This window comes from Xenopus laevis, chromosome 2S (assembly GCF_017654675.1).
Source record: "Xenopus laevis strain J_2021 chromosome 2S, Xenopus_laevis_v10.1, whole genome shotgun sequence".
Lineage (NCBI taxonomy): Eukaryota > Metazoa > Chordata > Amphibia > Anura > Pipidae > Xenopus > Xenopus laevis.
The window spans coordinates 12,711,758-12,724,482 of record NC_054374.1 but is presented as its reverse complement, the minus strand read 5'-3'; the positions used below and the strand labels follow the sequence as shown (position 1 = coordinate 12,724,482).

Below are 12,725 nucleotides of genomic sequence, written 5' to 3'. Positions count from 1 at the left end.
ATCAAAAAATCTCAGGCAAGCCTATGGGGACCTTTCCCATAGGCTAACATTGACTTCGGTAGCTTTTAGCTGCCGAAGTAGGGGGTCAAAGTTTTTCTTAAAGAGACAGTACTTCAACTATCGAATGGTCGAATAGTCGAACGATTTTTAGTTCGAATCGTTCAATTCGTAGTCGAAGTCGTAGTCGAAGGTCGAAGTAGCCCATTCGATGGTCGAAGTAGCCCAAAAAACAGTTCGAAATTCAAAGTTTTTTTAATTTGAATCCTTCACTCGAGCTTTGTAAATGTGCCCCTAAGTACAGGGATGACCGCAAAAATTTGGTAGTCCACAGGGATCCCCAAGCTTAATATATATAGCAATATACTGTATAATGACATTCCTGACAAATTTTTGCATCCTTATTTGAGGAAAAAAATGGTGAAGGATTAATTTCTTCTTTTAGCAGCAGAATAACCTTGTGCACAAAGTCCTTACAGAACTGGTTTGAAGGAATAGGAGTGGAAGGACTTGACTGGTCTGCACAGAGCCTTGACCCGACCTAAATGAACATCTTTGTGACCAATTTAATTTATAGTCCAGGATTAGTGATGAGCAGGTTCAGCCACTAAAAAGATGCACATAGAGTCCAATGGGTTAAAAAAATGGTTGCCTGTCAAATAAAATTTGTCGGCCATGCTTCCATGCATTTGGCAAATTTTTTGCCTTTTCGCTAATTTACAGTGAAACGGGTCAGATTAGCCTATCACTATCCAGCATCAATGCCTAATTTCAGGGGGGCAATCTGTCCAGGTGACTACATAATGCAAAGTCTCTCTCAGTTAAAGCAACATTTGTTCTCTGAAAGGCCTAATATTTTCAAACAGATTGTATTGGTGGTAAAACAATTCTCCAAACACATCACTGCATATGTTTTTCATTGATGCACTCTCACCAACTACCGGCTATATAATCAAAAACTATTTTTGTTTTGTGTTATATAGAGTTGTTTTTCCATTGCCAGTAATTCCCGAGATTCGACGCCGGCAATAAATTCGCAAAACTGCAGCGAAAATTCCCAGCATCAAAAAAATGGATGAATTTGTGGCGGCATCCAAAAAACGCATGCTGGCGTCAAAAACGAGACGCCAGCAACGTTTTGTGAATTTTTGACCATTTCAGCGAAGCGAAACGCTCCAAATTCGCCCATCACTACCAGTAATGAGTATTTGTTTCATCACCAGCATTTTGTTGCCAACATTTTCACGTACACTTCATTCGCCCCACGGATGTGTTTGTCTCTCTCACTAATTTATTTAAACAGAAGACTATCTTTGTATTATGTTGTGTTTCCTGTTTTCTTGTTAATGATCTCCCTTAGAACGATGTGTGTTTGATTACATTGTTGGTTTAAGATATGATTAAACATTTATTTGGAAAGCTAAATGCTCTTTTTATCAAGTGTTCAGGAAGCTTCCTTTACTCCTTTTCTGTGATTGACACTGCCGATAAGATCCTGTTAGGATGATAATGGAAGTTGAGTTTTCATGATGGGGAACTAATAATACAATAATATATATTGTATACAAATCATTTATTATATATAATGGACCTTATGCCTTTCCATTGGCATTCTTCTCCATATTTCAGGAAAAATCTAGGAATCAATTATTTACCCTGGTATGTAATAAACTGTATTTACCAAAAAAATAAAAAATGTGCAAAGAAAACAAATCAATTTTTTTCTTTGCATATAATAAAGATATGTTTTGAAAATGTAACTCTACCACAAGAATAAAAAGGATTGTCAGTCTTTCAATAAGTGGATAAAAATGAATTGAATCCACATAATGGCGACTTAAATATTAGGGGGGAACCACGTGAAAAGACAAGTTTGCCACAATGCAAATCAAGTCAAATGCATATAAAGCATGTTTAATTAAGATGCTTAAAGGAACAGTAACACCAAAAACTAAAAGTGTTTTAAAGTAATGAAAATATCATGTAGTGTTGCCCTGCACTGGTAAAACTGATGTGTTTGCTTCAGAAACACTACTATAGTTTATATAAACAAGCTGCTGAGTAGCAATGGCGGAAATTGAAAAACGGCTAAATGGCACAGGATAAATAATGGATAACAGATAGCATTATGTTCTACAGAGCTTATCTGCTATCTGCTGTGTAACTTGAGCCTTTTCTCCTTTGAACAGCTGCCCGCATGGCTACGCAGCAGCTTATTTATATAAACTATAGTAGTGTTTCTGAAGCAAACACAGCAGTTTTACTAGTGAAGGGCAACACTGCATTATATTTTTATTACTTTAAAACAATAAAATTTTTTGATGTTACTGGTCCTTTAAGCTAAAATGTTTAAAAACAAAAACAAACAAAACACTGAACATTATTTAAATAATGTTACCTAAACTGGAATTCAGAAAATTAACTATACTATTTTATACATAGTATACCCTTAAATTGTGTTTAGTATGTATGAGGTGGATTTAGCATGCTAAGAGATAAACAAATGTGCCTGTTGTTAACAGTGGAGCTACTTGTTGTATTCCATATGAAGTTACCATCTTGATATCTCCTTTAAATCTATTTTGAATTACTTTTAATAATGAAACTAGTAAGTCTTCAGGATTTGTGAAGACAAGTCATGTTGACTAAGAATATACCGACTTTTAGAACTTATGCTATTCATTTTAAACACATGCTAGGTGGCTGAAATCGCAGGCAAAACAATGCTGAAATATCATCAGAAAGAACAGGTACAGGTATAGGGTCCCTTATCCGGAAACCTGATATCCAGAAAGCTCAGAATTACGGAATGGCTGACTCCATTTTATCCAAATAATCCAAATTTTTTAAAATGATTTCCTTTTTCTCTGTAATAAAAAACAGTAGCTTGTACTTGATCCCAACTAAGATATAATTAATCCTCATTGGAAGCAAAACCAGCCTATTGGGTTTATTTAATGTTTAAATGAATTTCTAGTAGACTTAAGGCATGAAGACCCAAATTACGGAAAGATCCGTTATCCGGAAAACCCCAGGTCCCGAGCATTCTGGATAACAGGTCCCATGCCTGTATATGAAGGATGAATGCCTTTATCTTACAATTTCAAAATATGCAGATGGTGGTATAGTTAGACAAAACTAACAAAATAACTGCTATATACTCAGTCTATTTTATAGACACATGCAAACTATTTATTGTATTTATTGTAGGTGTATTTATTGCTTTGGATAACTGTAACCAGGCCAAGTGAGTTTTACCACTTAATGATTCTCAGACAAATATAGAAAATGCATTTCGATGGATCTATACCAAAAATTGAAGTTAAAAGACAAAAACAGCCTTTATTTGCAGCTGTCATAAGGCCCACAGTACATCTAAAAACATCTAAACATTAACCTCTCATGTAGTGCAATGCATTATATTTCTAGACTGCTCTATTAAAAAAAAATCTGGTTGACGTACTCTGGCAATATTAATGTTCTAAGTGTAGTCCTTGACATTATATCTTAATAACCTGTCCCATAGTTTCAGTGTAGCGGATGAATAATGGGATCACATCTACAATTCCGCAATCCCTTGGCATCCTGACATACATCAAGGAGGCCTTGAAGATTAAAAAATAAAAAAAAAGGATCCTTGCTACCATTGAATTTAGTTCTCTAATTACCCTGGGGTGTATAACGCCTGTTGTTGGTGCTTTATTCACCTTTCCTTTATTGCATCCTTTATCCTTTTCCTGATTCAGTTAGGAACATTGCGATGTAGTTCTAGGATTATTTGCTACAATTTGTTATGTCTTTATACAAACTTACCACTCATATAAATATGAACAGTACTTAGAACATAGCATCAGTTTTTTATTTTTATTTACCTTTGATTTCTTGGTCATTTTTAAACCATCTGATATCTGCTGCTGGTTTGCTCCCGGATGATTTACATGTAAGCTGAATTATTTCTCCTTCCATTGTGGGTGATGTAAAACCAGTAATGTGAGGATTTTCAGGGACACCTAAAATTCATATAAAAAACAAATGATAACAGTTCTTATAATATCAATATTTAATGCCAGAAGTTTGACACGATGAACATATCTATAAATAAAACCCAAGCCCTACACCGTTATTTGGGAACATCAATATATACATAACATTTTCCTGATTAAATAAAGTCAAAGTGGAGTAATAAAAATAATAACTACAAATAAATTTGATGAATTAGAGAGATTTTCATCAAAATCCCTTTGGAAAGTCTCTCTGATAATCAAATATTCAAAAAGTGAGTTTATATAATATTTTTTTTTTTCTTTAGAGAAGCTTCACTAACAGTTCAGAAGGAGGATTTAGCAAGGAATTCATACTTTGGATCCAAAGATGGGTCTCCATGGAAAAGCATTAAGCCGAGGAAGTTATTATGTTGAAATACTGTGCTTAGAATTGGTAGTTTTTGTCCTTAATGGTAAACTTGTAAAGATTTTTTTGTAAAATAGTCTCAGCGGGAGTAAAAAAAAAGCTAGCTTTCACATCGTATGCACAAAACCAATTCACTAGCTGGATTAACTTTAATATGACCGGCATTCTGCATTAGCCCTATTAAGTGAAAAAGCCAGGATTCTAGAATAAGTGAAGTTCAGGGACAAAAAAAAAAATCAATCTTTAAAACTGTATTAAAGGTTAGAAACATAGGCGAGTTTGCAATAAACTATAACAATTTCATCTGGTTCAGCTGCGGACATTCAATGAATCTCGTGAAGCGGTGAGTTTAAGTGACATTCCCTGGGTTTTTTTTTTTTTTATGGATCTCTTTCATTTTTAGTATCATTGAAATCCTTAGAGAAAGAAAAGGAGACCATTTAGGGAATCATATATAAATGGTGAAGTGAATCTAATAAAACAAGTTCTAATAATATAGGGGAGAAATGACATGAACTAAGAAAAACTCCAAGCTAAGGGAACGCCGTGGCAGTAAAATGTCCTTCAATTGAGAGGTTTATGGCCACTGTGTGGTTAAAAAATATATGGTTACTGAAAGCTTTGAGGAAAAATGCCAAAAAGATTTGTAATTGTATAATATAAAATATCTTTTTTTCTAGAGCTATTTCTATACCAATTACATGTTTGTATACCTTGAAAATCAAGCCTCTGTTGTAACGCAAAATACTATACTTGTATCATTGCCTTTTTAGAGGAAATATAAAAGCTATAAGTACAGTAGAACCCCCATTTTACATCCCCTGATTTTAAGTTTTCCCTCATTTTACAATGTTTTTTTGTGGTCCCTCCTATATATTATGCATAATACATTTCCCTGATTTTACATTTTCCTGGATTTTACACCATTTTTTTCTGGTCCCCTGAAAAATGTAAAATGGGGTTCTACTGTATATAGAAATTAGGGATGCATCGAACCCAGGATTCGGTTCAGGATTCGGCCTTTTTCAGCAGGATTCGCCAAATCCTTCTGCCCGGCTGAACCAAATCCTAATTTGCATATGCAAATTAGGGTCAAGGAGGGAAATCATGTGACTTTTTGTTACAAAACAAGAAAGTAAAAAACATATTCCCCTTCCCACCCCTAATTTGCATATGCAAATTAGGATTCGGATTTGGCTCGGTATTCGGCCGAATCTTTCGCGAATCATTTTGCTATAATGCACTGCAGGAACTGAGTAGAACTTATACTGGGCTAATTTGGTAAAAGGAATGAAAGAACTGAACTTGAGGTTGGTTTCCCTGAAAAAGAAGCATTTGCAAGGACACATGATTAGACTTTAGAAATATGTTTAAAGACATTATAGACGAATAAAAGAGCTTACATAAAAGAGACGATTAAATCCTTGTAATCGAACGATTCGAAGGATTTTAATCCATCGATTGAACGATTTTTCTTCGACCAAAAAAAGCTTAGAAAGCCTAAGCTAACATTGAGGTTCGGTAGGTTTTAGGTGGCGAAGTAGGGGGTCGAAGTTTTTTTTAAAGAGACAGTACTTCGACTATCGAATGGTCGAATAGTCGAACGATTTTTAGTTTGAATCGTTCAATTCGAAGTTGAAGTCGTAGTCGAAGGTCGAAGTAGCCAAAAAAAACTTCAAAATTTGAAGTTTTTTGCATTTGAATCCTTCACTCAAGCTAAGTAAATGTGCCCCTCAGAGTTTAGTAAATAACCCTCTTGGTTTCAGATTGTTCCCCAGAAATAAGACTTTTTCCAATTATTTTTATTTTCTATTTGTGACCATTTTTCTTATATTATAGTGTAAAATTTCATTTTGTGCCTTCTAAAGCAGCTTGGGGGAGGGGTCGCCTGCTCTTTAACTGTTCTAAATTGATACATTTAGTTGATACATGTGTTATCCATGTCCCTGCTGAGCAGAATCACTGAGTTTCATTAAAGGCAACTGTTCGAATTGATACACTAGTTGCTGATATTCCACGGATACTGCTGAGAAATGTATCAGTTAATTGTATCAACTAAATGTAGCCAATTGTAACAGTTCAGAATCTGCTCCTGGATCACTGAGCTGCCAGACTGAAACACTAGAGACAGGAACTTTACATTAAAATTTTGGGAAAACAGTAAAAAATAGAAGATGGAACGTAATTGAGAAAAGTATTTGTTTATGGCAAACAAGCTGAAAACAACTCAACTGAAAAAAAGTATTTGGAAGGTGAACAAATCCTTTAAGTGCCATGTGGTAATGGACAGAGTGGAAAGGAACTCCATGCTCTGTGGGTGGATAAAATATTGGCACAAATAAAGCAAAAGTGCACAAAGTGCTCAAAAGTCTGGACCAGATACTGTTCTAGTGCTCTGAACTTTTGTTTTTTGTTTTTGAAGAGGCTAAGTAGTGCTAAGGCTAAGCTTAGTGCCAGCCCCCAATCCCCCAAAAAAAAAAACATCAGAGGGCCTGATGCTCAGCAGCTCCCGTCCACAGCCAACAGGGCTCGCAGGGTCTGCTTCTAAAGCTTATGCCACTGAGGTTGGGAATGTTTTAATTTCGGGATGGAATTCTAGAGGTAAGGGACAGTAAGATATGATAGGATTAAGGTGAGAGTTGGCAGTGGGTGTGGAAGTAGAGGAGATGACAATACAAGGATGCACCAACATGACCTACATGTAGATTTTAGTGTACATGAATATTTTGTCTCCCTGCAAGTTAATGTGTTTCCTTCCTTGCACTTACCCTCCATCTGCTGATCTTACCTCTGGCCTCATATTCAGAGTTGTTCTGCTGAATTCTGCCCTGTGCCTGCCTAAGGACTTGTAGTAACTGCCTCAATCTGTTTCATTGACTTGACTTACCACCCAGCCAGCTCTTTGTACTTTACAAATCTTTATTTACAAATATGAAATGATTTTGCTTCAACTGCAATTGTTTCCCATTTTCATCAATTCACCGCCATGTGTTCTCAAGGATACACAGCACATACTGTAGGTTCCTAGCTACAATTTGGAGTCCCTCCTGATAGTTACTGTAAGTACCATATGAAGAGATAATGAGCCATGTGTAATAATCCTATCTATTCCTTAAATGTTGGTGGTAGCTCAGGCTTATTGACATGAAGCAGTTCATTAAACAAATGGTTTAACTAGGTAGTATAACCTAATTAAATACCTTCTTAAAATCCCACAGTGCTGTCAAGAACTAAGAATGTTGGATCAAACTTTTTTTGTTGCACTTATCTGCATTATTTCATAGAGAAAATTACAAAAACATTAATTATGCTAAATTAAAACTGTAGGGAGAGTAAACTCAAGCCTTGCCCATTATATTCATGCTGAACCCACAACAGAAGTGTTCAGCTTTATAAGAACTATATATAGATCTACAATATTACAAATAGCTTATTAATGCACTGTATTTGGCTTGGACTTAAATAAATTAATGACAGTTAAATACCAAGAAATGTTTTCCTGAAAAAGAAAAAATGCACACGTATAAATCATTGCACTTACCCAAAACTGTTAAAAAAGCCTTGGAAGTTTTGACAGGCATAGTGAATAAAGAGCAGGTGTACTGTCCTTCATCTGACAGAGCCACGTCACTAATGCTTATAATAAGTTCATGCCAGGAAGCTCTAACCAGCTCAATGCGGTTGTCCCTCAAGGCTGAAATAAATAAAGAAGACAATGTTAAATGGTTGTAATCCAGCATTCAATACAAATAGGTATTATACGTTGTAAATGACATATACATGACTAGATTGAAATGGAAGGTCACCTAAAAATTGTGAGACAGATAGAAGCAACTATAAAACAGATTTTTATGTTTTTTAAGATAATTTTGAACATTTTTTTTAAACAACATATGAAGGTATTTAACCTTTCTTTTCTGCCTTATCTGCATTTTACATTGCTTTTCAGTATTTAGTGCATCGACCCTATTGAGGGGCCATGGTAACTGAAAATTATCTGACATTTTCTTAGGCTATTGCATTTAGAAAGACAGTAAATTAGCACTAGTGATGACTAAATCTGTCCCGTTCACAAAATTCACAAAACTACGTTCGCAAAACTGCAAAAAATTAATGAAACGCATTGAAGTCAATGGGGCAAATTCACTAGCGTTTGGCATTTTCGTTACTGCGCAAATTCACTAACGAACGCTGGCGTAGTTTCGCTAGTGTTACTTCGCACCCTTACGCCTGGCAAAGTTTCGCTAGCGACGTAACTACGCAAATTCACTAACGCGCGCAGTGTACTGAATGCTACCTTTTACGCTAGACTTCCTTCGCCACCTCAGACCAGGCGAAGCGCAATAGAGTAGATAGGGATTGCTTCAAAAAAAGTCAAAATTTTTTCTAAGTCCCGCTGGCGTTTTTTCTACATTATGGGTGATAGGCTGAAAAAGATCGAAAAAAATTTTGGGGCTCCCCTCCTTCCCCCCTACATTTCCTGACTCATGGCAACTTACCTAGACAGTGGGCACATGTGTAGGGCAAAATAAAATTTTTATTTGATGTTTTGAAGCTTTTCTAACCATTTGTAGTGCAGATACGTGTTCCTCCATTGAAATTTGAATTTGGCGCCATATGCAAATTAGCCTTCGCTAGCGTAACTTCGCTTTACTTAGCGAATCAACGCTAGTGCAACTTCGCAACCTTACGCTACCCCTGTGCGCAACTTCGGATTTTAGTGAATTTGCGAAGTGCTGGCGAAACTACGCCTGGCGAAGTGTGGCGAAGTGCGGCAAAGTTACGCCTGCCGCAACTACAAATCTTAGTGAATTTGCCCCAATGGGCGTCAATTTTTTTTTTATGCAAAAACTTTTTTGAAACTCCAGATGCATTAAAGTCAATGGGTGTTTTTCTTGGAGCGTCTTTTTTGTCCTGGCAACTTTTTTGTCCAAATGCAATTAAGTCAATGGGCATTCTTTCTAATGGTGACTTTTTTGTCTCAGCGACAATTTTGTCTGCGCAAATTTTTTCGTTGTGGCAAAATTTTTCTTTCAAATCTTTTTATTGGTTGCAAAAACAGCATATACTTTTCTCATAACAAAGTTTTTTTATGCATTCGTAGATATAGAAAATGTGTATCCTCCTACGCAGAGGGGATCATAAGCATAACATACAAATGTCTTGAGAGTGAAGGAAGAGCAACGGCTCCGGACACTCCACATAGCGACATATCAGAAAACATCATGTAGTATAAGTAAAGAGTATATGTTGAATAAAAAAACAAAATAAAAAGAGAACTAAACAATATACCGAAGCAACCGCGTTGTGGCAAAATTTTTCATGCGAAAAATGATTTGCAGAATCGAAATGCTGTAATTTGCCACAAATCCCATGCCTGGTGAAAAAAATTGCTCATCACTAATAATAATAACTCATCACAATAATTTTCTAATAAAGTGACCTTTCTTGCTGCAACTTTTAAGAGCTGTTTGAGTTAAAAATAAAATCTCAATTAATAGCAATGGGTGAATTTGTCCCGTTTCGCCACAAATTGGTGAAAAATTAGCGAAACACAGATTTTGATGCCAGCGACAAGTCACCGGCGTCAAAATGGGCTTCATCGCCCATTAAAGTCAATGGGTGTCCATTCTGTCACCGGCGTAAACAAAAACTTTGATGCCGACGTTTGATTCGACGTCTGGCAAATAAATTCGCCCATCACTACCGGCTAATTTTCTCGGACGAATTTTCACTGCAAATTTATTTGCCGGCAGCGCAACGCTGCAAATAAATTCGTCCCAACACTATTCATTAACTATAAATTGTATAAAGAAATGTTGGTGGATGAAAGGCAGGTATCCTTTTTGTAGGTTGAACACACACATGGTTTGCTTTTCACCAAATAAAATCCTGCACAGAATTATAGGTGACATACACAGATACTTTCAGGCATTTCAGATGCAATCACATTTGATTTTCATTGTTCACAATAAAAGGCCTGAGCAAACATTAAAAGAAAGAAATCTCCTTATATAACTATATATAACTCTTGGTAAAATATCAGAGTGACATTCTCAGATAAATACTGGTGTTACAATCTTTTCTAGGCTTATATAAAAGGGATGACATCCAACTGTTCTTGGAGGTAGCACAGAGTTATTTTATGTTGATAAATAAAGGTAGGACATTGATTCACACTGAAATAATTGCTTCTCCTTTCTACTGTTTGGATTAAATGATAAGTTGTTATGGGTTAATAGTTTATCTGCGATGCATGTAAAAAGGTAATTTCTTGAAAGCCTTTCCTATCCCACATCTTATTAAGAAAAAGACCTCAATCATCAGTGAATAGAACACCAGGGAATTACCTAGAATATCCCTTAAGCACCAAAGGCAGCCATGCTTAGCAGTGTTTCATTGGAATTAATAGGAATAACCTACTTATATCAATGTCTGAAATCAGATTTTCAACATAAAGCAGATAAGAGATAAACATAATTAGTGTACAGTTGACTTATTATAATTTGCTGCAGTCATGGGTCACTTTTGAAAGAAACAAAATGGCTACATATGTTGACGGAAGGGGAAGTTACTCGCATTTATAAAAATGATATTTTAAAATTCTCTAAAAGCCAAATTGATTATAACAATGACACAAAAACAAATTATAATAATGCATTGCAATTGATATATCACATATGTATGTTGTGATGTCAAAATGTTTTCTTTCAATTGGTTTTTTTTGTCACCATCGTGTTTTATATTAATATTTTAAAGAAAAGTATCATGCTTTGTATAATTACATTATAAGTAGTGATGGGCGAATTTATTCGCCAGGCGCAAATTCGCGCAATTCGCCGGCAGCGAATAAATTCGCAAAACGCCCGCGAAAATTTGCGTCAAAAACGGGCGCCAACGTCAAAAACGAGATGCCGTTTCGCAAATTTTTCGCAGTTTCACGGATTTCTCGCGAAATTTGCAAATTTTTTGGCGAATTCGCAAATTCGCCCATCACTAATTATAAGTAAACATTATAAGGGTCACTTATCACAAACAAAACAGGTTACAAAGTGCATTAAAAGGCCCCGAAAAATCTAAATTGCAGCCTTAGATCCCCATAAGAGCCCTATACACTATTCCCTTATGCCTTATCTTTGTGCAATGTAATCTGTGTGATGTGCCTTGTTTTATATTGAAATGGCAGAAGGGTGCTCTTTACTTAGCACCCACCATAGACAGTCAGTAGGTGCAGGACCACTGAGGGGCAAATTCACTAAGCCGCGAAGCGCCGAACGCTAGCGTTAATTCGCTAACGAACGCTGGCGTAGTTTCGCTAGTGTTACTTCGCAACCTTACGCCAGGCGAACTTGCGACAAAACGACGCAAATTCACTAACTTGCGCAGTGTACTGAACGCTACCTTTTACGCTAGACTTCCTTCGCCACCTCAGACCTGGCGAAGCGCAATAGAGTAGATAGGGATTGTTTAAAAAAAGTCCCAAAAAACGCTGGCGTGTTTTCTACATGATGGCTGAAAAAGATCGAAAATTTTTTGGGGCTCCCCTTCCTCCCCCCTACATTTCGTGACTCATGGCAACTTACCTAGACAGTGGGCACATGTGTAGGGCAAAATAAAATTTTTATTTGCTGATTTGAAGGTTTTCTAGGCATTTGTAGTGCAGATACGTGTTCCTCCATTGAAATTTGAATTTTGCGCCGTATGCAAATTAGCCTTCGCTAGCGTAACTTCTCTTTATATAGCGAATCAACGCTAGCGCAACTCCGCAACCTTATGCTATCCCTGTGCGCAACTTCGGATTTTAGTGAATTTGCGGAGCCCTGGCGAAACTACGCCTGGCGAAGTGCGGCGAAGTGCGGCGAAGTGCGGCGAAGTGCGGCATTTGGTGTAAATTTCCAGAGGGGAAAGTGTTCAAAAAACATATGATGCCAAAAAATTATAGCTGACAATATACTGTGTAATATGTGTTAATAAAAATATTCTGTAAAAAAATATTCTGTATGTGTAAAATGTGCTATTAAAGGTAGTATCAACACAGATATATTTGTCACCTAGCTCAAACAGTGTTTAAAATGCATAAGGCAAATAGATACAGTATTTGAACAAAGAAAACTCAATAAGTTCATGAATTGTAAAACGAGACAGTGACAATAGAAATGATTCCCCAGAGAACGCGCAATTTTATTGGTTTTAAGACATTTTTATACTACGATTCATAAAATACTACAGTTTTATTGCAAATATATTTAAATATATGAATGGTCCTTGATAAGTAATTACAATGAAACCCATTAACATATAGCTTGCAAAGGAAGGTG

At 36.2% G+C, this 12,725-nt stretch overlaps 1 protein-coding gene across 2 annotated transcripts in view; it reads right to left on the bottom strand.

Annotated features, from left to right (window-relative positions):
- The window catches only part of LOC108708858 (cell adhesion molecule 2-like), an 860,128-nt gene that overhangs the window by 108,534 nt on the left and 738,869 nt on the right, over positions 1 to 12,725 (bottom strand). For both annotated transcript variants that reach the window (XM_041583368.1, XM_041583367.1), the window contains exons 4-5: positions 7,949 to 8,101; positions 3,870 to 4,007 (exon numbers count right to left, since the gene is read on the bottom strand). In XM_041583368.1, coding sequence (XP_041439302.1) covers positions 3,870 to 4,007; positions 7,949 to 8,101 — 291 coding nt within the window. The remainder of the gene's footprint in view (positions 1 to 3,869; positions 4,008 to 7,948; positions 8,102 to 12,725) is intronic.